The sequence below is a fragment of the Anolis carolinensis genome, chromosome 2, assembly GCF_035594765.1.
Source record: "Anolis carolinensis isolate JA03-04 chromosome 2, rAnoCar3.1.pri, whole genome shotgun sequence".
Taxonomy (NCBI): Eukaryota; Metazoa; Chordata; class Lepidosauria; order Squamata; family Dactyloidae; genus Anolis; species Anolis carolinensis.
The window spans coordinates 98646222-98672436 of NC_085842.1; the positions used below are offsets into that span (position 1 = coordinate 98646222).

Here is a 26215-nt window from a genome sequence, read left to right on the forward strand (position 1 = left end):
TATTCTGGGACTCTATTTATCAAGTCTAGTCCCTGAAATCTATTCTTCATTTCCACTGCATATTCACTAGGAATATTTGTGAGATCATATCTAATTGGTCTGTGTATTTTCCCCATTCTCTTTAGTCTGATTCTAAATTTTGCAATAAGAAGTTTGTGGTCTGAACTACAATCAGCTCCAGTCTTGTTTTTACCGACTGGATGGATGTCCGCCACCTTTGGCTGCAAAGGATGTAGTCAATCTGATTCCGGTGTTGACCATCTGGTGAAGTCCATGTGTAAAGCCGTCTTTTAGGTTGTTGGAAGAGAGTGTTTGTTATGTACAGTGAGTTTTCATGGCAAAATTCTATCAGCCTATGTCCAGCCCAGAGAGAATAAAAAAGATTCATGAGGTGGGGTGTGAAATTTTCTGCTCTTTTCCTGGCTTCTTTACTAGAAGGGCAGAAAGTGTTTTTGCAGCCAGGGAAATGTCTGGGATATCTGATTTTTCAGGGAGCTTGTGTAAAAACAGTCCTTTTCCTTTCCCCTCTCCACTTTCCTTTGTCAGAGTTCCTTGAGGAAAAGCTCCATGGGCACTGGACAGGTGACTAGCCCACTTTCTCCCATATCCTTCATTTCACATGCATATGCAAATACAGGGACTCCAAAATCTGAGAAACTTTTTAAAAAAAACAACAAAAAACAAACCTGTTGGTTCCAGGCATTTTGGATAAGAGTGACTCTATCCATACTTAAAAACACACACACACACACACAAAGATTCACTGTATATTCCTATATTCCCATCTAGACCTAACCTAGCAGAATGATCGGCCCAATGCCTCAAGGAAACACAATAGTTGGCCCAGTGCCTCAGGAAATTTTAGATTCCCAATCACACATCAATGGGATGGTTGGGGGGAAATGTGTTTGATTCATCTTTATTAAGATAAGAATGCACTTCTCGGTTTAATAAAGATGAGCCAAATGCAAATCCATTCAATACGCACCTGGGTGCACACTAGGCTTGAGCGATCCATGAAAAAATTGATTCTAAACTCGCTTCAAAAGTAGGGGGCGCTAGCGTTTCGTTTCTGATGTCATTTCCGAATTTTGCCCCTCAAAAATTTTGAAATTTAACGAAAATTCGTTAATTTCAAAAGTAATTCGTTAATGGCGGACGCACATGCGCAGTGGCCAAAAAAAAACAGCGGGGGGGAGACTTTGCAGGTCTCTCCTGCCCTCATTTTTTGAGCTATCTTCTTCAAACTTGGTACAGTGGTAGAACACATTTAACACTGATAGCTCACGAAAATTCAGAACATTTCCCTTATCCTCTGATTTTTGGTGAATTTTTATAGCTTTTATAATAAACCATTTTATAATAATTGCAGAAATCTGTTCCTGGTTTGGAAGTCTTATTTCCTGTTTCATTGGGTTGTCTTTACTTTGAAAGTCATTGTTCTACTTCAGAAACTTTGTTTTTGTGGCTGAAACTTTGTTAAATTGGTGGACTCAGGAAACCATAATGCACTACACCAGGAGTCCCCAAACTAAGGGCCGTTGGCCAGATGCGGCCCTCCAATGCCATTGACCTGGCCCCTGTCCTAAACTTTACACTTAGGGTTGACTTAAGTCTGAAATGACTTGAAGGCACACAACAACAACAATCCTAATTTTGGACTATTTCACCACAGTCTGGCCCCTCAACAGTCTGAGGGACTATGAACCCCTGCACTACATTACACCATGGTGTCTCTCTCTCTCTCACTCTCTTTTATAAATGCTCCCATGAGAAAATGTATGGGTGAACTACAATTCCCAAAAGTCTTGGGTCAACCATCCAAAACCCCCCTAGGATTCACAGCTGGTGTGTGCCAAGTTTGGTCCAGATCCATCACTTTTCTTCTTATCCCAGATTATCTGCAGAGAGAACTCATATAATCCAGTTTAAATCAGATAATCTGAAACTAGATCCTGGGATATAGGTTTAAAGCGCCCCAATAGCAAGCAGCCAAGCACTCCAGCACACCCAGACCTCTCCCCGCTCGTTCTGCAAAGCGGATTAAAGCGGCCCATTGCAAGCAGCCAAGAACTCCAGCACACCCAGACCTCTCCCCGCTCGTTCTCCAAAGCGGATTAAAGCGGCCCATTGCAAGCAGCCAAGCACTCCAGCACACCCAGACCTCTCCCCGCTCGTTCTGCAAAGCGGATTAAAGCGCCCCATTGCAAGCAGCCAAGCACTCCAGCACACCCAGACCTCTCCCCGCTCGTTCTGCAAAGCGGATTAAAGCGCCCCATTGCAAGCAGCCAAGCACTCCAGCACACCCAGACCTCTCCCCGCTCGTTCTGCAAAGCGGATTAAAGCGCCCCATTGCAAGCAGCCAAGCACTCCAGCACACCCAGACCTCTCCCCGCTCGTTCTGCAAAGCGGATTAAAGCGCCCCATTGCAAGCAGCCAAGCACTCCAGCACACCCAGACCTCTCCCCGCTCGTTCTGCAAAGCGGATTAAAGCGCCCCATAAGCAGTCAAATAGTCCAGGAGCCCTTTGCAAATGCTTGCCCCCTCCGAAACATTCGACACCATTCAAAAAATTGGCAATCAAGGGTTCGATATCGTGGAATACATACGACAGGATAACCTTTTTCTAAACACAGTTCAAAAGTGACAAAACATACGAATTGGATACGACATCAGAAGGATTCGAATTTTTTGCCCAACCCTAGTGCACACACAAGGATCATATGAAATTACCTTGAGCTTACCTTTTGTTTAATTCTGCAGTTTATTTTCTCTCCTTCCTGTGTGACATACAAACACTTGTTTTTTGATAACTTGACATTCTTTATCCATATATATGTTCAGAGGAAATGCAGTAACTATTGTCAAGATCTATAAATTATCTATTCTCCTTGCATACACCTGAGTATGGTGCATAGTTCACACATACCATTGCAGAGGTGACACGACAAAGAAAGTCGAAGAAATAGACGAGGCTGAGTGTGATTTTTTAAATGCTCTTGAACTTGTACCCATTATACAATGAAAGCAGTCCAGCTCTAATGGCTGAGGTAAAGAATCAAACTATTTGTCCCTGAATTAATATTTCATTCCAACCGGTAACCTGAGCCATTTTGTCTTTACAGTGAGGCTCCATGACAGCATATCAGAGGAGGCACACCACTATCTGATATTTGACCTGTAAGTAATGGTGGGGAAATACAAAAATCTTCATTTGCAAGTTGGTTATGTAAAATAATATCCTTTCCTGCAGAAAATACTACAAAGTATTTTGTAGGGCTTCACAAATTCTTAAAACCCACTTGATAAGAGATGGCAGTGGGTGGTGGTGGGGGGAAAGAATACAGTACTACCTCCAGACGCCTGGAACCGGTATCCCTGATTTCAGCCATTCACATCTCACATAATATGTACTAAACATTTTCTAGTTCCTTTAGCATAGCTCTATGTTTTCTTGGGCCATAAGTCCTTCATTTCATTAGGGTTTGCTATTACCCATGATTTTGCATATTCATGTGAAATCCAGGAACATATCCCATGCTGATGTGGGGATTGTACTGTATGTATGTTCTACACCATGACCATAATTTTCCTCAAAAATCACAGTCAGCTTCAAGCTTGTGTTGATATCTATCTCTGTTAGATATTAATCGCATTATGGGCCCATTCAATATGTTAGGAAAGTAGCAGCCAATATTTTATGATGGTTTTAGACCTTTGGCTCCTAGCATTGTCTTCCCGTTTTTCTCTTCTGAAGCACTTTTCAGGGTAGGGGGGGGGGAGAAGTAATGGGAAAACACAGGAGAGGTATGAATGGAAGATACTGCCCTCTGGAGCCTTGTAAAATTCTGTAAACCAGGCAGGATTACTGCAAAATAAAAAGCCTCCTCTGGAAGCCCCTTGCATCGCTTTCTGTTAACAGGCAGTTTTAAGAGAATTAACATTCCTCCTTATGCAGATCACTCCTTCCAGCTCCTTAGAGCAAAAATTAGCATGTTTAATGTGGAGTCCCTGGAGGACTTGTTGTTCCTAAATTGTTCTCTAACTCCTGTAAGAAATCCTGCTTGGTATGTCAGTTTCTCTTTGTTACTACTTTGAGGTAGGTGCATCTGGTATCCATTTTGGCTTTCTTTTCTGACTACTATTATGCCCCCCCTCGCTATACAGTGAAAAAGGATAGAGTGGAAATGGGGTATTGGGATTCCAAGGAAGCATGTGATTAGACTGGCAAATATATTTTGCTGTTGGAAAGTCACACATGAATGTTCCTCATGCTTGGAATATATCCTAGATAGCCATGAATGTTACGCTAACAAGGAAACATTGCAGTAGTCTATTTTGCTCTATTTGTCAAACACCCGTTTACAGTTAGTTGTGAAAGGCAAACAAATCAGAATGACGCTTTGGGACCGATGTGTCCATGGTATCTTGCAAGCTGAAAAATTTGCTGTGGCAAATACACAACTTGATCTACACCATGGCAAAAAGCAAGATTAATACAGAAAAGAGGGCATAGTGGGGGCAGGTTTGCAGGATGTTAGTGGTGATAGCGCTAAGTACAGTTTAAGCCAGTAAAGTGTTCCATGCCCTGTCGTTCTGTAATGCTGCATGATAATAAATTAATATTGACCTCAAAATAAATTTCAGGGTTAGGGTACATTCCCAGGGAACATCTAATCACTGATGCTATGCCATTGTAGCAGGGGGATTTTGAGAACAGAAGCTGATTTTTCTTTAATTTCTTTACAGAGTCACAGGTGGAGAATTGTTTGAAGATATTGTAGCCAGAGAATATTACAGTGAAGCAGATGCCAGGTAGGCATGGGAAGTGGTTAAAATGTTTGAATAGATGGAGGAGTATGTAACTTCTACAGCTAAGAGATAATGGGGCTAGGAATCTTCCCTATATCACACATCATTTTGTTGTCAAATTTGCCTGCATTGTCTCATGCTCTGCTACACTGAGTTCTTGTGTTACAATATGATGAGCCATAACTGAAAGAGGGTTGCTTATTTATTTACTTGTTTAATGCAAGTCTTTCATTCAAACAAGAAGAAAAATAATTTGTGGGATGTGCCATTTCTCTCATTTACAAAGCAGATTTTAGGAAACATCTGCTTCTACTACAGACAAGGATACAATTGCCCTTGTCCTCTGTGTTTTTACTTGGATGGAAATGATACAGAATTGAATTTCAGTTAGTTCTGAGAAAGTGCACATGGGATCGTTGCTTTAAAATCGAACACTAAATTAAGAACACCTTGCACCAGACAATCATTTTAATGTGTTTCTTAGCAAATAGCTTTTATTAGGTTGCCTGTGTGCCCAGAAAATTATAGCCGATTGCTTTATTGAAAAGCACCTTCCCCCAATGTAAACAAAATCATTTCATTGTGCTGACAGCTGTTCTGGCACCTGGGCTTTCCTTTTTCCTTTGCCAAATGCCTGCAACATGGCATGTATGTTTCATCAAGATGATATGGTGAGATCTGCCAGCATGGGAAAAGTAGTTATAATCTTGCCATCCCAGTTCATATTGCTTTTCCTAGGAAAACCTGAGCAGGTTGCTCTCACTCATTGCCTTTGGCAACAATGCGAGCCCATAAAGGGGCATTCACCATGGTGGTTCAGAAAGGATTGGGCAGAAAGGAACTCATTTCTGTGTGTGTCAGGAGCGAGTTGAGAAACTGCAAGTCACTTCTGGTGTGAGAGAATTGGCCGTCTGCAAGGTCATTGCCCAGGGGAAGCCTGGATGTTTGATGTTTTACCATCCTGTAGGAGGCTTCTCTCATGTCCCCGCATGGCGAGCTGGAGTTGATAGACGGGAGTTCCCCCTGCTCCCTTGAGTTGAACTGCAGACTTTTTATTCAGCAGTCCTGCTGGTTTAACCCATTGCATCACCAGGGGCTCCAGAAGAACTGATGAAATATTTGAATGCAAAATGGCAACTGCTGGAAAACTCTACCTGAAATGATCTTCAATAATGTGGGATCCCTAGAACTGTGGAATAGGCATGTGCGATCCAAAATAAAAATGGCTCTAAACTGTGTTCAAAAGTAGGGTGGTGCCAGGGCCGGCCGGAGATATTTTTAAATGTTAAGCGGGGGTGCTAAAAAGCGCCCCCGCCACCGGCCCCGCCTCCCACGCCCTGGCCCCGCCCAGCATGCCCTGGCCCCGCCTCCCACGCTGTGTGGGAGGCGGGGCCAGGGCGAATAGTGCGGGGGGCGGGGGCCAGAGTTGGCCCCGCCCCCCGCCCAGCGTGCCCTGGCCGCGACCAAGAAGTAAGGCCCGAATGGCCTAGCTGTGCTGTGCGCGTGCGCACAGCACAGCTAGGCCATTTTGCCCTTAGTCAACAAACTAAGGGCAAAAATGGCCTATCTGGCAGTGCGCATGCGCACAGCCAGATAAGCCATTTTTGCCCTTAGTTTGTTGACTAAGGGCAAAATGGCCTAGCTGTGCTGTGCGCACGCGCACAGCACAGCTAGGCCATTCGGGCCTTACTTCCTGGTCGCGGCCACCGATCGCCCGGGCGGCCGGCGGCCGCGACCAGGAAGGGCCAAATGGGCTATCTGCGCTGTGCCCGTGCGCACAGCGCAGATAGCCCATTTGGGCCTTACTTCCTGGTCGCGGCCGCCGGCCGCCCGGGCGATCGGCGGCCGCGACCAGGAAGTAAGGCCATTTTGCCCTTAGTCAACAAACTAAGGGCAAAAATGGCCTATCTGGCAGTGCGCATGCGCACAGCCAGATAAGCCATTTTTGCCCTTAGTTTGTTGACTAAGGGCAAAATGGCCTAGCTGTGCTGTGCGCACGCGCACAGCACAGCTAGGCCATTCGGGCCTTACTTCCTGGTCGCGGCCGCCGATCGCCCGGGCGGCCGGCGGCCGCGACCAGGAAGGGCCAAATGGGCTATCTGCGCTGTGCCCGTGCGCACAGCGCAGATAGCCCATTTGGGCCTTACTTCCTGGTCGCGGCCGCCGGCCGCCCGGGCGATCGGCGGCCGCGACCAGGAAGTAAGGCCATTTTGCCCTTAGTCAACAAACTAAGGGCAAAAATGGCTTATCTGGCTGTGCGCATGCGCACAGCACAGATAGGCCATTTTTGCCCTTAGTTTGTTGACTAAGGGCAAAATGGCCTAGCTGCTTGTCGCGGTTTGGCGTGGGCGCGGGGATTGAAGCCCCGCGGGCCCGCGCCAACACCGGAGGCGTCGGTGGCGCTACGGGTCGCTGTCGATGCCTCGACAGCGCCCCTAGCGGCCAGCGCCCGAGGCGGCCGCGTCAGCGGCCTCGTAGTAACAACCGGCCCTGGGTGGTGCTTCATTTCTAAAGTCCTTTCTGAATTTTGGGGGTAAAATTTCCAAAACTTTACAAAACTTCTGAATCTTCATAAATACTTCGTTAATGGCTGTTACGCATGCTCAGTAAGGAAGACATCATTGCCAGTGGGAAAACTTCAGGAGCTCATATATCCCTCATTTTTAAAGCTATCACTCTTTGCCTATCAAGTTTCATAATGTTTCATTCATCCACAAATTTTTGGGAATTTTCAAAGTTTTTTAAAACAACATTTTTTAAAAGACTACAAGAGTGATCTCTGCCTCTGTCTATCCCTCCTCCATCAGCCCTGATTGGCTGAGAGGCATGCCAACAGGTTTGGCTTCACCTCTCAGCAGGGCTTGGTCACAGCTACATCAGAAGACATCCATGGCTTAAGAATTGAAGGCTTCTTTTGATTCAAATTCTTAATATTGGGGAGCAGTGAACAGGTGAGTCGGAACTCACTTCAAAAGTGCTAAACTTCCAAATTAGATCCGAATTCAAAGAACATCCGCACCAAACACACAACCCTACTGTGGAATGCACTCCCATAGGGAGCGAAGTTTCAGTTCTTTTATCTTTTTTCCTGATAGGGAAAGACCTTTTTATTCAAGTTGCCCTTTCATCTTTAACTGTGTGTGGCAGACGGGTATTTTAATGGAGTGTACTGCACCTTTGCCTTATGTTTTATGTGTATTTTAAATGGCTTCAAATATTTTAATACAATTGTCTATTTAATGGTTTTAGGTTTTGTACCATATCTTCTGTTACTTAATTTTAATCCAATTTTGTGAACTGTTTTGGGGGGAAATTGGGTTTTAATTAATTAAAGGCATCCCTGTGTTTTGTCTCGCTAGCCACTGCATCCAGCAGATCCTGGAGGCAGTCTTACATTGTCACCAGATGGGTGTGGTGCACCGGGATTTAAAGGTAAAAGATTTATATTGTTGGTTAAGATCAAAAAGATTTATTGTATCTTGCCACAGTCTTCTACAGGAACACTGTAGCACAGGCATGAACAAACTTCAGCACTCCGGGTGTTTTGGCCTTCAACTCCCACAATTCCTAACAGCTGGTAAGTTGACTGAGATTTCTGGTAGTTGAAGACCAAAACACCTGGAGGACCGAAATTTGCTCATGCCCACTGTAGCATCTCCTTTACCCTACAAAAAACCTTTGGTCAGTGGCTTCTTGTGAGTTTTCTAGGCTGCATGGCCATGTTCCAGAGGCAACCTCTGAGGATGCCTGCCATAGATGTGGGCAAAATGTCAGGAGAAAATGCTTCTGGAACATGACTATACAGCCTGGAAAACTCACAACCCAGTGATTCCAGCCATGAAAGCCTTCTACAACCTTCAGTTAATTTACAGCAGTACTGAAACCCATACAGCACCCCAGTTTTTGTTGGACTGCAAGTCCCCACAACCCATGCCAACATGGCTAATAGTGGGGAGTGCTAGAAGTGGCAAATAATATTGAGAGCGGGGAAGTGATCCCCATCCTTGATTTACAGCATAACTGTTGTAGGCATAGAATCACTGAATCACTTCAGCTTATGCTTACATTCTTTCAGTCAGCAACTTCCAAACTCCAGGTATTTTGAACTTCCAGAATCTCTAACCATTAACCAAAGTGACTTAGGCTGGTGATAGTTAAAATCCAAAATAGCTGGAGGACCAGAAGTTGAGGGTCACTGTTGCAGTTTCAGAGGCACATAGACTTAATTCTTTCCCAGGATGGCTGATGGATTTACCACTGCAGAGGCAGTGAATCTGTCCCCTCCAACATTTCACAGCTGAAAACTGTGGTAAGTGTAGCCAAGATGTCAAAGGTTATTAATGAAGAAAAAAACACAAGCTAGGAGAGGCTTCAGCAGTTTGCTTTTTCTTCAGCCCATGTAGACTGAGTTCGACATATAGTGTCATACAATTCCACTGAATGAATTTAATTTACATAATTGTTCATTCACAAAGTTCCCATGGATGCATCAACTCCAGTTGAGACTAATTATTAGATAGCCCCTTAAATGCAAGCATGAGAGGAAAGCAATTCCCATGAGAAATCTCTCTAACCATTTCTTTGTTCTCATATTTCTGAAAAGAAACAAAGCTTGAATTTACACAGTGGGCACCAGCATGACAGGCAAGTGACCCCAAAGCGAAACGGAGTTCAAGAGGGCAAACCTAAAGGCACCAGGAGGGTGAGGATGGACCATGACAGGAAATCTGCTTGTATCCACTTTGCTATATCCGCACCAGTGCATTAGTGTTCATAAACATTGGCAAAATGCTTATGAGGTGCAGCGCATCTTGGAGTGTCATTAATTTTTTTTAAAAGAAAGCTTCCATCAGATGTCCCATACCTTCTGTGGTTCCGCTCAATTTGCATTAGCCAAATCTTTCTGGACACCGTGAGACCATTTCCAGGGACTAATGGCTCCATGTGAGGACTCGCCTTATGGTCCTGGGATTTGAAATCTCACTTCCTTACTCCGGATTTAGGACTCTATTCCAGGTGGTGATGGGGAGGATCATATTACCATGGTATTTAGTCCTGTGGTTCCATTTGTCATTCCTTATCACAGGCTGCTCTTTCTTGCCTTTTCTCCCAAAATAATCTATTTTCAGATTTATCACACCAGCAAGTGCAGTTCCATACCCCCCTCCAATTTTTTTTTAAAATATAACCTTGGGTGGGGAGACTCTGGAGATATTGGTTTTCTCCAGAGCCGGCCCAAGATAATTTTCAAGTGTAAGCAAATAGAAATTTTGGTGCCCCCCCCCCACACACACACACACACCAAACCACATGAACAGGCCAGCAGAGCATTGGATAAGCAAAAATGTTGGATAATATGAAGGCCAAGTGTGAATAACTGCAGTTGATCACCTTGATTAGCATAGAATAGCCTTGCTAGACATGGTTATGGTTATTGAGCATTATTCCTAGCAGTGCAATAATTGAGGACTTTTTAAGTATTGACCACTGGACTGATTCTGGACTATGATTTTGAACTTATGTGGTTGTAATTGTTGTTTTTAGTATTTTTTGTTTTAATGTTTGAGTTTAATTGTCATTATATTATTGGAATTTGTATGTCGGCCATCGAATTGTTGCCAGTTGTGAGGCCACCCTGAGTCCTCTTCGGGTGAGAAGGGCGGGACAGAAGTATGGGAAATAAATAAATAGTAAAAAAGGACAGTAAAAAAGAATACTCAAAAACAGGAGAATTCCAAACATGAAACAATCAGGGCCAGCTAACACCTCTCAACAAAGATATACAAACCCCACTTGCTTAGTTTCCAACAGACCTCACAACCTCTGAGGATGCCTGCCATAGATGTGGCCCTCCTCTGGACACTTTCCAGCATTATTTGGCAGAGAAGGAGAAAGAATTTGGGCCCTTCCACACAGGTCTATAACCCAGGATATCAAGGCAGGATAACTCACATTACCTGCTTTGAACTGGATTGTCTAAATCCTTAATGCCATATATCCCAGTTCAAAGCAGGTAATGTGGGTTATTTGTTTGAAGCCATTCTTCCATGTTCTAGTCTCCAAGGCAGAAGACAACAAGCTTGCTCCCTCCTCCCTATGACTGCCTCTCACATAATTATACATGATGAGGAAATTCCCAGCTTGATTTCGTCCCCGCAGGCTATATGATTATGTGGGATGCAGGACTTCTTTGGGGTCAGAAACACCATTTCCCGCCAAAGGGAAGGGGATGGGGTCTCAGAAACATAATGAGGCAACATAACACATGGGCAAGTAGGAACACATAGACAGAAACACTGAGCTTTTAGGGCAATTTTATATACATGAGAGATGTAGTTTCCCAAAGTACCCTAGCAAGCCAGACTCCTTGGCACATAAATCCTGGGGGACTCTAAAGAGAGGGATGAAGGAAGGAATGTCCCCAAGTTTGGGAAGGCACGGGGCCAGGATGGCCCCGATAGAGGGAAAAGATGAACTGATTGCAAGAGAGAGAATAAGTATAAGTTCCGAATTGCTATTGTTACAGGGCAGTCAGTGGCTCCCAGAGAGAACACGCCACACTCAGAACCAGGAGGCTGCGAGTTCGAATCCCGCTCAGGGACAAAAATGTCAAAATCAGTTGGAAACGTTTTGCCAGAGAAGGCAAGGCTTGACAGCTTGATTTATTTATTTACTACATTTATACGCTGCCCTTCTCACCCCAAAGGGGACTCAGAGCAGCTTACAAATTACATTCACATACAGTACATTATATTATTAGCATAGTAAAATAATAGTATTAAATTACTATATTGTACTAAATCATTACATTGTAATATTATTAGTAATATTACATTTAATATATAATATATAATTAAAATTATTAAATTGTATTATTATCAGTATTATATCATAATAATAAATAAATAAATAAATAAAGTTTTATTATTATTATTCTTAGAAGATAAAGGGAAAAGATGAACTGATTGCAAGAGAGAGAATAAGTATAAGTTCTGAATTGCTATTGTTACAGGGGAGTCGGTGGCTCCCAGAGAGAGTACACCACACTCAGAACCAGGAGGCTGCGAGTTCGAATCCCACTCAGGGACAAAAATGTCAAAATCAACTGGAAAAAGGCACGGAGGGTACGGGGCGCACGGAGAGCTGCCAAGGCACATGTTTTGCCCGAGAGCGCCCCCCGTCGATGTGCGCCCAACTCCGAGGTGTAATTGGCGTCCCATGTTGGACCGGCCCTGGTTTTCTCCCACCTCCCATCCTGCAGTAGAATGGAGGCACTGTTTAAAGAGATAGCACTCCATTGTAGAAGTTCAAAAAACTAGCAGTACAGACAGAAACAAACAAAGATATTTTGGAATGTCAATATTTTTAATGCTTACATTAATTTTTTTAAAAATTGCCATGCCAGGCTCATGAAGCAGGATTTGTGGAGAGAAATGTCAATGCTTAATAGGGGACTGCCCACAGTAAGGCCCTTTATTCCCCGTCATTGAAGTGATTCAACCCAGGCAAATTTGACAGCTTCTATCCCATGTGTTTTTGGGTGTTTTCTTCAATTAGATCCCAGGGCTCTCCCAGACAGGCCCTTTATCCCAGGATCCGATCCCAGGTTTTCTGTTCATTATCTGGTATTGCGGACTCATATAATCCAGTTTAAAGCAGAAAACCTGGGATCAGTTCCTGGGATATAGGGCCTGTCTGGAAGGGCCCCCAGTTCCTGGGTCCAGAAGATGATCTTTGATTGCCTTCTCCCCCCTCCCTTTTTTTGTACTGTTAATTGTTTAGAAACGGGGGCAGTGTGGGATGAGGTCCTAAGGGGCTGTCTGGAAGGGCCCTCAGACTCTGGAACTGCAAGGTGCTTTGAATGCGATTTCCTGCTTCTTGGCAGGGGGTTGGACTGGATGGCCCATGAGGTCTCTTCCAACTCTATGATTCTATGATTCTAAAGCTGAATTCTTTTTTGTTGTGTCTTTGTTCCTGGTGAAGACCTTTTTATCCCAGTACACTTCGGGGAACGACGACGTTTTATTGTGTTCTGCTTTTATTCTCAAAGTAATAATTTAAATGATTTTGATGTTGTTGTTAGCTTAAACCTGTTATATCAGGTTTTAATTACATTTGTCTCTGTTTTGTAAAGCATCTTGAGTCCCAGTTTAAGAAAAATGAGGAATATAAATAAAGTGATGGATTGTGTTATTCTCATTTCTGCCCTGGAGAAAAAGGCAGATAAGCTTGGAAGGAAATCAAAAGTTCTCACAAAAGAACTGGGTAGAATATTGCCTTACTTGAACATTTTGTCTCATATCCCTGGATCCATTAATGATAGAAAAACAAGCCTTCCAAATGTTGTTGGACTACAACTCCCATCATTCATCACCATTGCGATAATGGTCTTAGCTTATGAGATTGAAGTCCAACAATCTTTGAAGTGCCAAAAGTTATTCACATATGAGCTAGAGATCTCCTTTAGACGAAGAACCTTGAATATGAGCTGTTTAATGAGCCAAATAGGTACCATGTGTTCTTTCCAGAACATGGCAGCCCTAATATTACATCTCTGTCTCTTTGTAGTTCATTCTCCTTTGGATCCAGGCAGGAGGATTCAGAACAGTCACAGGCTGGTTCTGCTCTTGTTTGTCTCACTGGAATAACTATAAGTAGCTTGTACCTGGCTGGGGATCAATATGGGCTGTCACCAATATGTTGTCTTGCTGTTTGTCTTGGAATTATTGACCCAGCCAACCGTGTATGTACTGGTTACTGCCAGCGAAAGATACAACTCAACTCTTAAAGAGTTTTACTAATAAAATGGCTAGTGGATGGGATTTTACAATGCAGCAAATCAGTGTGGAATCAGTGTGACCCAATTTTCTTCCATCAGTGCTGTAGGCAATCACAGATCCTCATGTGCTACTAACAAGCCTTCAAGTACTTTACTGGATGGCAAAACACATATCCAAACTTTTCACCAAACCAGTTGTTACACTTCTTGCAGTGCCTGAAAATGACATGTGCAAACACTTGCTCTTGAAATGTATAACACTCCCATTCTATTGTTTAACGTATTTCACAGTTTTCTGGAGCAGTTGCCATTAAATACTCTATGGGTGCTGGCTTAAAGGACACTTACAACACAATTACGTATTTAGAAGTAAGTCTGTCTTGTGGACTTCGGAGGTTTCACCATCTGACAGGCACTGGAGCCCTAATAGACAGTAGGTTATGGTGAACACACTATGGAAAGTATAACTAAATAAAAATGACTAGTTCTGTGCTGCAAATGTTTTAAAGGTAAAAGAAGTTTCTAACACTGTAAAATTGATTTAGAACATTGTTGTGCACAACAAGAGGATGGCATTGCTTTGTACTATTAAAATGTACATGCAGAACATCTTAAATTGTTTTTGCAAGGCTTTCCATATCTCCTTAGAGATGAATTCTGGAATTGTCCTGTCTCTGACATTTCCTATTTTCTGAATAAGTGGAGTAGTAGTGTAGTGTTTGGCTTTCAGTACTCAGCATGTTTCAAATGGTCAAACTGAAATGTTTCTTGCTGATATCTTGTGTCTGTATTAGGGGTGTACAAAATGACACAGAATTCCATTCTTTTTCATTATGTTTTTGGCCCTCTCCCCCTAGTTCTGTTTTTGGGAAGATTCTTCCTGAAATGGGAACAAAACTCAGTGTACCGAATTATGAATTCAAACAGCCCCCCTCCAATACTCCCACAATCTTCCCGAAAACAGAACAGGGTGCACCCAAAATTCAAAACAAAAACAGAATGGATTCGCATACCCCTGGTCTTCAAGTTGTCTTCATCACTTGGAGGTCAAAAAGCGTCTTCACTGAGCTGCTGGCACAGTACTGGCATGGAGTCGCTGATAGCCTATCCAATGACGCAGGGCTACTTCCACTAGAGCGCCATTGGGCTTCGTGCTGGCAGCGCAGAGGAGCAGAGCCCAGAGAAGTCACCTAACTCCAGATAGAAGAAGCTGGTAGGAGTGGGGGGGGGGGGAGCAGGGGACAGTGAGGAAATGTTGTGGGAAGAGATCCCACAACCCACGACAGTAAAGGAACAAGCGTTGCGCTATCCCACATTTCCCCCCGCTGTACCCCAGCTTCTCAGTCTCCATGTGATGAAATCCTTATTGTGATCCCATGAATCTTATAGTTTTTCTTAGGTAGGGAATGGACTTGCTAGTGTGTTACTTTGTGATAAAAAGCACAAATTGCCTATTTGGCCAAACTCATAGGTTGCAATCTATGCTTTGAATAGGGGGTGCTTTGAATGCGATTTCCTGCTTCTTGGCAGGGGATTGGACTAAATGGCCCATGAGGTCTCTTCCAACTCTATGATTATATTATTCTATCTAATCCTCTCTGCATGCAAGTCATTATACTTTCATGCTACCAATAATGAATTACTATTTTGCTTGTTAATTACTGTAAGAAATGCAGACTAGATTTCTGTTATTTTATTTCTTCCTCCTCCTCCTCCAATATATATATATATATATATATATATATATATATATATATCTCCCCTTACCTATTGCAGTGCCACTTTACTCACCACTTATATGTGAGAAATCCACAAATGAGAATGTTCAAGCTAAAGGGATTTGGAGAGAAGAGAACTGCATAGTAGATCAGTGGTTCCCAATCTGTGGTTCAGATGTTTTGGACTTCAACTCCCAGAAATCCTAATAGCTAGTAAACTGGCTGGAATTTCTGGGAGTTGTAGGCCAAAACACCTGGGGACCCACAGGTTGAGAACCACTGGTCTAGATGAACATTAGAAAACCTCTGCTAGATCAGGGAATATAACTGACATCCAAATCTAACATCCTGACCTCTGCAGAGGCCATCCAAATACATCAGATCATGAGACTACTGTTCTTTATCAGCTGGAATTCATAAAACTATTGTCAATGAACCTGGGGGTGGAATATATGTACTACTTGTAGTAGCATTGATATGCTGTCTTCTGAGTTTGTCCCCAGACCATTAAAGCTCTCTGGCCACATTACCACATTTTTGGTAGTACATGCATAGTGGGCAGTGTGAATAAACATTTGGTTTGGTTTGTTCTGATCACTTTCTGAAATTATACATAATATTAAATTTTCTTTAATATCAAACATCCCCAATAATTACACATACACAAGTGCCCATCAAAGATCTTAAAAACATTGTAACATTTTTCACAGTAGAGTTGGTGTTGGCTGGCTTTTATGGCCCTTCTCCTGGTTCTTCAGTAGCATTGATGTGAACTGACCATTGCTCTCCATGGTATTTCAAGTTCAGAGGCACCTTAAACATAATCAATTGCAAAATGGATAATTAGTTTTTGCTTTCTTTCATAATTATTTCTACCATTAAATTTGCCCTTTTCGCAGCTGGTGCACAGTGGTTCATCATTTTCATTTGGAAGGCTTCCCAAAATCCAACACTCTCTTCCTCAAGTAGTCATGAGAATTTTAGGGCTTCTGGAAAGTTCTCTTTGCCCTAGTAGCTGATATGAAGACATGTACTGTATACAAGCATTCATGCATCACTTACACTGAATCTCATTTACCATTTCACTGAAAATGCTCAAGGATTCAAGTATTCAATTTCTGCTTTCACAAAAGAAGAGAGTGCAGATTTTCTAAGACAGCAGAAATTCGGATTCATATTCATAGAGGTGCAGAAGGGTTCTGCAGCCCCTTCATTTCAGTCAGACTCTGTTGTCTGAATCAACCAAAGTGTTGCTGGGAAGTTTCTTCTGTTCATTTCCTTGATTGATTGCTTTGTTTTCTTCCTTTTTCTTTTCCTTAGCCTGAGAACCTTCTGCTGGCATCTAAACTGAAGGGAGCTGCTGTTAAATTGGCTGACTTTGGCCTTGCCATTGAAGTGGAAGGGGAGCAGCAGGCTTGGTTTGGTAAGTGGGCAAAATGCTGGGCTTTGAAGAGTGGCACAACTCCATCAGTCCATTGTTTCTCATGTGTCAACAGTGAATAAGAGTGCTTTGATTTTTCTGTAACTGTCAGGTATATTAATGACAGTCATAGCCTCCCCCAATTTGCCAACCTGCAAAGCTCTTGGACTACAACTCTCCTTTTCCCCATTTTTATTGAGTTTTCAAAAAGATACAGCTTAAAAAACCACAGAAATGTGTTGTCAAAAGCTTTCATGGCCAGAATTACTAAGTTGCTGTGAGTTTTCCGGGCTGTATCGCCATGTTCCAGAAGCATTCTCCTCTGGTGTTTCGCCCACATCTATAGCAGGCATCCTCTGAGGTTGTGAGGTCTGTTGGAAACTAGGCAAATGAGGTCCAGGGTGGGACTTTTCTCTGTTGGAGGCAAGTGGGTATGTTGCAATTAATCACCTTGATTAGCAAGGAAAAGCCTTGCAACTTCAAGGCCTGGCTGATTCCTGCCTGGGGGAATCCTTTGTTGTGAGGTGTTAGCTAGCCCTGATTGTTTCATGTCTGGAATTCTCCTGTTTTCAGAGTCTTGTTCTTTATTTACTGCCCTTGAGCCAAAGTGAGAGGGAACTTTTCACTCTTTAACACATCCACAGCTCCCCACTTTTTATAGCTGAACACTACTGGAAGGCATTGATTTGAGGAAAGCTTTTCCCAAGCACAACCTAAAATCTGTTTTGAGGAACCAAGGCAGACTGTCTTTGCTAGTGAGGTGGCCATTGGCTCCAGGGGTGGCCCCCTGCAATTATAGAAGTTGCTCATTGTGCATGTGGTAGACAATACCATATTCCACAATGACCAAAAGAGGAAGTTAGGATGGCATAAGTCCGATTTAAGCTATCATAATTCATCAAGAGTTGCATCTCCCCCCTCCTAAAACAAAAAAAAATGTTTAGAGCCTTAGATTATATCTGCTTTCTGTTTCTTTGTGGGTCACTGTGACTTGCACCATTTGCCATACAGTCTGGAAGGTTGTATAGAAGCAATGAGGGTCATGTGGTCCTCCAGATATTGTTAGATGACAGCTCCCATGATCACAAACCATTGGCTATGCTGTTGATGGAAACTACAGTCTAATGTCCAGAAAGCCTAAATGTTCTTCATCTTATTAAAAAGTTAGTGCTGCTACACTTTAAATCAGTATTAATTTTATCATTTCATTTTCCTTGTGCCTCCCTTCAATCACATGTGTGCACACATACACACCATCACCTACCTCATAGTGTATTTTGAACTGTGGTTCAGAACATAGGATTGCCATACTTACTTTAAAAATATTTCTGTTCCTTTCTATTTTGGATATTTGCATTCTCTCGCTAATGTTCCAGATGAAACCTAATAATATTTGCAGTGGCAAAAAATTTAGAAATTTTTGAAGAGCGAGAAATATAAATGAGCACATCTCCATCTCCAGTGAGGTTAAGAGTGATCAAACTAGATACTTGAATAAAATAACAAAATAGCTGTTTATTAGTCCCAGCTTGAGTAGAAACCCATTTAACCAATTGCTGAATAGTGAGTCAATTCATAGGTAAATCCACATGATTTAATGGTTCTATTCTACAATAGATTTAGATCTTGATTGAATAATGCACTATATTAATGCACTATTAGACAAAAATGTAATAAGCTGCAGAAGAATTTCTGAATATAAGAATAAAAAAATATATACAATATAACCCCTATATCCATGGGATCAGTATCCGTGGTTTCATTCATCCATATCCAATTAAATATGTTCCCTCTAGCCATCTTTTAGGTCCTCCAATGCAACTTTATGTTATTCTTTGGCCAGAAGTCCTTCATTTCAATAGGGTTTGCTATTACCTACGGCAGTGATTCTCAACCTGTGGGTCCCCAGATGTTTTGGCCTTCAACTCCCAGAAATCTTAACAGCTGGTAAACTGGCTGGGATTTGTAGGCCAAAACACCTGGGGACCACAGGTTGAGAACCACTGATCTATGGTTTCTTGGATTTCAATATATTTGAAACACAGGTAAACACAGAGGAGGAGAGTAGAGTTAGAAGTGAGAAGAAATTGGATTTGGGGATGAAATGCAATATAGAACAATTTAAATTAAATATGTTACTTATTCCTGTATTTATATTCTTGAAGTATAATCCTATACATGTCTACTCAGAAGCAAACTTCATGCTCCGGGTAACAGTGTACAAAACTGCATCCTCAAAGTTGCAATGGCTTAGCTCAGAAGTGAATAACTTGAATTAGAGATACTTGGCTTATTTTGAACTCCTATATAGCCCATAGGCTTGGAAAATTCCTTTTAGCAAATTCTTTGCTGGCTTCATAAATAAGTTATTGCAAACCTTACAACCAGAAAGCAGAACCATAAAGCAAAGGTTAATTTTAAGCTTGTCTAATTATTTTTAAGGGGCTGAACAAATATATTATTGAAACTAATGCAGCGTTTCCACCATCTGTGTTTTCTCGACATTTATGTAAAAGATGTGGGGGTTGTGTATAGCTCAAATTTTAAGGCATTTTAAATCTAAGTATTTTAACATAGCCTTCATTTCTGAAAAATGCACCCACCCTGATTTACAATTAGTTGAGCTCCCTGATTTAACTCGTTTGTTGTAGCCAATATGTTTAGTAAAGTCTCCCTCTGGTTTGTAATGACCAACACTTGCAAATAAAATATGAAATGAATAAAGTACTTAGGTTTCTCTTACCTTGTTAATGACATTTATTTAACATTTCATTACAGTTTTTCTTAAAATCAGTAACTGAATCTTGCATGTGGTTTAAATAACTCACGGGAACTTGAAGTTATAAATACAATACCGTTAGATCATTACATTGCTACACCATGAGCAGTAGACACAGACTGTTAAAGTAGTACAGTACATGCCTTGAATACATTTTGCAGATGTATGGTGTTAGAGGAGTGGTCATAGCTCTGCATTATAGTGAATGCATTTCCATACAGAAAGTTCTCAAAGGATCTCTGGTAACCAGGCTAGAAAGGATATTGATCATAATTCTGTACCAGGAGATGTAGCTACCGTGTTTCCCCGAAAATAAGACAGGGTCTTATATTATTTTTTGCTCCCAAAGATGCGCTAGGTCTTATTTTCAGGGGATGTCTTATTTTTCCATGAAGAAGAATTCACATTTATTGTTGAACAAAAAATGAACATTTATTATATACTGCACAGTGGTTTTCATCACAAACCAACATAACCAAACCAGACAAACTGTGACTCCTGTCAAGAATTTCTTGTTATTACCATTATTTCCATGTACAACTCGTATGTACATTTACCGATCCTGCATGCTCTGGTGTTTTGTTTGGCGCCGTGCATGCTTCCAAACAAAAACTTTGCTAGGTCTTACTTTTGGGGGAGGCCTTATATTTAGCAATTCAGCAAAACCTCTGCTAGGTCTTATTTTTTGGGGATGTCTTATTTTCGGGGAAACAGGGTACGACAATACTATGACCGCATCCCATCTAACTCCCCAACCCATCTTTTCGCAGTTGCTGCCTCCCAACCATAGCTATTTCGCAATCAGTGGAGTATGAAGGGAGCACTAATCAAGCATCCAGTTAATTCTCTTTTTTACTACAGAACAATGCCATCATTTCAAGGGTCCTCCAGAGTAACCCCAAAGGTCCCTGCAAATGCCTATCACAGTATGTTCAGTAGCTAGAAAATGGCAGGATATTTCTCTCATACTCTCCAACAAGCAGAATATAGCTGGTTTCAGGGCCGGGGGGGTGCAGATGAGAACAAGTGGGTTTGGGAGGGTTCATCCAGTAGGTAATTGCATATCAACCCAAAATGAAATGGTGGTGGTTTTGGTCTGATTTTTGCCATCGTAGTTCACCAACAGAATACTCATCCTTTTATACCCTGCCCCCCTAAAGTAGTACAATATACCTAAAATATAAAAAATCAACATTAAATTAAACTAGTAATATGAAAACAATTTCATATATAAACTATTTTAAAGTAGTAATAAACAGTAGAATTGAAACAATGCCGCACCCTCCTCTTTTTAGCCTCTTTTAAAAAAAGAACGAAGCCTGTCTAAAATGTTCTAAAAGCATAGTCTTGGCAGGAGAGGTGCCATATTCAGATACATCCAGAGGGCCCACAGCTGGAGAAGGCTTACCGGGGCAATTTTTTCAGAGTGAGAGGTGGCAATATAGCCTACTACAGTTCTCTTCCGTTTTGATACAACTCAGTAGATCCATATTATTTCTTTGAAAATCACAGGCATGATGCCAAGGATGCCCTTCCTTTCCTTATACAGGCAGTCCCTAAGTTATGAACACTATTACGTAGGTTTGTTCTTAAGTTGAATTTGTTTGTACAGTTGAAACAGGGACATTTTAAAAGTGTAACTCCAGCTATCTTTGGATCTCAAGGGTTAATATCCTTGTGGTGTTTGCTTTGATGTCTGGACCCCTGTTCAGAAGATTTCATTTCACTTTCTGTCCCCGTGATAATTGGAGTTTGGAAAATTTGGCTTGTTGTGGAAAGAAGGATTGGTGCTAGAGCTTCAGTGGAGACCCTTGTTCCTCATGAAAACTTCATCAGGAATGAATGTTCCTTCCGAGGGGTAGATTTCTCTCACTTCCTGTTATTTCACCCCTGTTCTTAACTATGAGTTGTTTGTAAGTCTGTAGTTCGTAACTTGGGGATTGCCAGTAAATGATTTTCTGAACAGCTGCTACCAAATCCATGAGAGCCATTTACTATGAACCTGTCTGTCCCCATAGAGCTAAGCTGAGGGAGTGCTTGGGATCTGAATATTTCACATTTTCACAGATATTCTATACTTTATATCTATTCTTGCACTCCTCCTTATTAATTATATTTTATCAATAAAATTATATTTAAAACATTTTCACAGATATTCAGAGCTGCCTTAGAAATCCTTGAAACCATCCACTCTGAGCAATCTCCATCCTCACCCCCGTCTCTTCATGTTCCTTAATCCTCTTCTCTTCCTCTCAATCTTATCTGACTAGTTGACTCCTGACCAAATTCCTCTCTGTCTCCTGTTGATACTAGAATCAGCCTTCCATATCCACAGATTCTGTATCCAGGGATTCAATCACCCCCAAATATTTTTAAAACTCCCAAAAGCAAGCCATGATTTTGCCATTTTATACAGTGAGCACCATTTTACTATACTATTGTATATAATGGGACTTGGGCATCCACAGACTGGTATCCACAGGAGGTCCTGGAACAAAGCCCTAGTGAATACCAAGGACCCACTGTATTCCCTTCCAAGCCCTGACTAATACCTCCACATCTGATAAGCATGCTTTCAGGATACAACTTAATAAGCCGTAATAAAGGGGTGGACAACTTCTGGTAGTTTGTTGAAGTGCAAATTACCAGAAGCCCTAGTTAGCATGGACAATGGTTAAGAATAATGGGAGTTGCAATCCAGTGATATCTAGAGGACTTCACAAGTTGCCTTCCACTGCTTTTAATGAAAGTTAAGATTAATGGCAAAATGAATTCAATCAATATCCACTACTTCAATCTTTGTTTACATGGAAATATGGTATACATATGGACCTATATTCATTTGATTGAGCTCAAAAATTTTCACATAGGAAAAAGAAGATAGTTATGAAACACTCTTTCCTCACCTTAAATGGGATGCAGACAACTACTTACAGTCACTTCATATGGGACCTCCTTATACAAAATCTGATTCCAAAGAAGACAGAATGCACAATGCTTCTAGCTTTATTTTATATTTTTCCCAATTGTTGTCTGTCAAGTTGCTCTATGAACTTGGCAGTCTTCATGAGAAGAAAATATCTAAAAAATGCAAGTTGTGCTTCCTTAAATATGCGTGAAAGCATGACATTTACAGCTGTACGTTAATTTTAAAAATAGAAGACTAATCAATGACAAAAGCAGAATCATTTCTGTGAATTCCTCGACAGACTTGCTGTCCCAGAATAACCCAAATCAGCATTCACTTGTCATACAGGAGCAGTGGAAGGCTCAGCTGATGACATACCAGAGCAGTAAATATCCATCCCCTCAGGGGCTAAGCTTGTAGCATGAATGCCAACTGTTTTAGGGCCTTGCATGGTTAATGAATTATTTTTCCCTTGCCCTTTCATTATATGCAAATATCCTTGGACTTTAAAAATCAAGTCCAAACTGGGTATGTGTTACTCTGATATTTGTCTGTCTGTCTATCAGTCTAAAGCGCCACCATAACAGATGGAGTTAAATTGGATTTTCTGTCATGGCAAAACAGAATTGGTCCCAGATAACATGCATTCTCTACAAAATAAACCAGAGGTTCAGGCTATACAACATGGCCATTCTCTTTGCACCCGCTAGTCTCAGTATCTCAGTTAAATCCTAGAAGTCTTCATGAGAAGGAAATACATAGACAATTCAACTCAGTCTACCTTAAAATCTTGTCAACATGCATAGTTCCCAAACTCCTTTCCAGCATACAAAACGGTGTTACTCTCAGTTAAATCCCAGGGGTGTACATTCTTCCACTCTCTGAACTATGTTCTGTGACAGGAGCAATGGTGTCACTTGTTGAATGGGCTGTTTGTCTTGCCAGGTTTTGCGGGCACTCCAGGTTACCTTTCCCCTGAAGTGCTCCGAAAGGATCCCTATGGCAAAGCTGTGGATTTGTGGGCATGTGGTAAGTAACATGATGTTTCCAAAATAGTTCTACAAATGGATATTAACTGTGGCGGATGAAGAAAGCAGGCTCTGTATTATCGGCAGACTTTATCTGGCACACAATGCTAGTTATATTTCATTTATTTATTTATTTATTTATTTATTTACAGCATTTTTACCCCTCCTTTTTCACCCGAGGGGGCTCAAGCGGCTTACAATAAATAGGCAAAAATTCAATGCCCGAAAACAGTACACTAAAACAACAGTTCACATAAAAGCAAATAACATTACATAATAAAAACACGTACAAAATTTAAAAACATATCTGAGTTAAAATCCATTTGTCCAAAATCCTCATACGTAAATCTTAGTCCAGACCATGTGAAATTGATGTTCTCATTCATTAAATGCCTGCACGCACAACCATGTCTTTAAGGCTTTTCTGAAGCCCAGAAGAGTTGGAATTTGCCAAATGTTGCTGGGGAGGTCATTCCACAGCCGAGGAGCCACCACTGAGAAGGCCCTGTCCCTCGGTCCCACCAGCTGTGCCTGAGAGGCTGGTGGGACCGAGAGCAGGGCCACCCCAGATGATCTAAGAGTTCTAGAAGGCTCATAGGAGGAGATACGTTTGGACAGGTAAAATGGGCCAGAACCGTTTAGGGCTTTGTAGGTCAAAACCAGCACTTTGAATGGGGTTCGGTAGCATATCGGCAGCCAGTGGAGCTGGCTTAACAAGGGAGTCGTGCACTTCCTGTATGCCGCTCCAGTTATTAATCTGGCTGCCGCCCGTTGTACTAGTTGGAGCTTCCGGGCCATCTTCAAAGGCAGCCCCACATAGAGTGCGTTGCAATAGTCCAAACGGGATGTAACCAGAGCGTGGACCACCGTGGCCAAGTCAGACTTCCCAAGGTATGGGTGCAGCTGGTGCACAAGTCTTCGTTGTGCAAATGCTCCCCTGGCCACCGCTGAAACCTGGGGTTCCAGGCTCAGCGATGAGTCCAGGAGAACACCCAGACTGCGAACCTGTGTCTCCAGGGGGAGACCTCATCCAACACAGGTTGTAACCCCTATACCCTGTTCGGCCTTGCGACTGACCAGGAGGACCTCTGTCATGTCTGGATTCAATTTCAATTTGTTTGCCCTCATCCAGTCTGACACAGCAGCCAAGCATCAGTTCAGGACCTGAACAGCCACCTTAGTGACAGGTGGGAAGGAGTGACAGAGCTGGACATCATCTGCGTACAGATGACACCGCACCCTGAAACTCCGGATGATCTCTCCCAGCGGCTTCATGTTAAACAACATGGGGGACAGTACTGAACCCTGCGGGACCCCACAAGACAATGGTTGTGGAGCCGAGCAGGTATCCCCCAGTAACACCTTCTGGGTACGGCCCTCCAGAAAGGACTGGAGCCACTGTATAACAGTACCTCCAAGCCCCATTCCAGCAAGGTGTCCCAGAAGGATACTGTGATCGACAGTATTGAAGGCCGCTGAGAGATCCAGCAGAACTAGCAGGGACACAATCCCCTTGTCCAGTTCCTGGCGTACATCATCGACTAAGGCAACCAAGGCTGTCTCGGTACCATGCCCCGGCCTGAAGCCAGACTGCGTCGGATCTAGATAATCAGTGTCTACCAAGAATGCCTGGAGTTGTGCGGCCACCACACATTCCACGACCTTGCCCAAAAAGGGGAGATTGGAAATAGGCCGATAGTTGTCCAATTGAGTGGGGTCCAGTGATGGCTTTTTCAACTGCGATTTGATCACAGCCAATTTCAGGCTCACTGGAAATATGCCTTCCTGAAGGGAGGCATTCACCACCACCTTTACCCACTCGGCCAACCCCCCACTGGCTTTTCTCACTAACCAGGATGGGCAGGGGTCTAGGATGCATGTGGTAGCCCTCACCTCTCCAAGCACCTTGTCCACATCCTCAGGCTGAACCAATTGAAAAGAATCCATCAAAATGGGACAAGCAGGTGCTCTTGCTACATCATTGGAGGTGTGTTTAGCAAAGTAACAGGGTGACTGCAGAATTACAGCTAACTGATACCTCATTAACTGCCATGGCTTAATGCTATGGATGCTGGGATTTATAGTTTCGTGAGATATTTACGCTTCTCAGTCACATAACTCTGATTCCACAAAAATATACGAATTCCAGGATTCCATAGAATGGAGCTATGGTTGTTAGTGGTATCAAACTGCTATAATTCTGCAATGTGAATGGTTTCACAGTCAAGGTCAGTGTTCTATGAATTGGTCATCCACAGGCACAATTAGAAGCAACATATTACACATTACAGTTTATAAGGGGAAATAACCTGACCAGACTCCGCTCCGGTCTCTCAAATGAAGACAGTGTGCTTTGTATTTCTTCTACATCTTTTGGAAACTTGTGACCTGGTCAGTATATGAAGGTTGTCATTTAGGCCTTGGAAAAGTGGCTTAAATGTTCTTTCAGACAGGTGAGTAGCAGCTTGTAATAAAAAGTAGCAAAGACATTCGGTCCCATATCAATACCAATATGGCATGGATAGCATAACACATCTGCCTATATGCCATGGTTCTCCAATGGTTTTATTAAAATAGTTTTGTTACACACAGTCTAGAAATTATGCAGCAAAAATCTCACCCCTTGGTCCAATGGGAAAACAATTATTAGGTGAATTGTCTTTCAGTTGACAAAAAGCTTTGTAGATTTATGGTCTTATGAGTCAATTAGCGCTTAGCAAAACTTCAAGAGTTATTAACAGGAACAGTTTGGAGATTAAAAATTGCATTTC

At 42.3% G+C, this 26215-nt stretch overlaps 1 protein-coding gene across 4 annotated transcripts in view; it reads left to right on the forward strand.

Moving 5' to 3' along the window:
• camk2a (calcium/calmodulin dependent protein kinase II alpha) overlaps positions 1-26215 on the forward strand; it is a 197109-nt gene that overhangs the window by 96774 nt on the left and 74120 nt on the right. For all 4 annotated transcript variants that reach the window (XR_010002722.1, XM_008104829.3, XM_008104825.3 and 1 more), the window contains exons 4-8: positions 3126-3180; positions 4750-4815; positions 8172-8244; positions 16630-16732; positions 23362-23445. Coding sequence is in view for 3 of the 4 variants with exons in the window: in XM_008104829.3 (XP_008103036.1) it covers positions 3126-3180; positions 4750-4815; positions 8172-8244; positions 16630-16732; positions 23362-23445 (381 nt within the window). In the remaining variant the exon portion in view is untranslated. The remainder of the gene's footprint in view (positions 1-3125; positions 3181-4749; positions 4816-8171; positions 8245-16629; positions 16733-23361; positions 23446-26215) is intronic.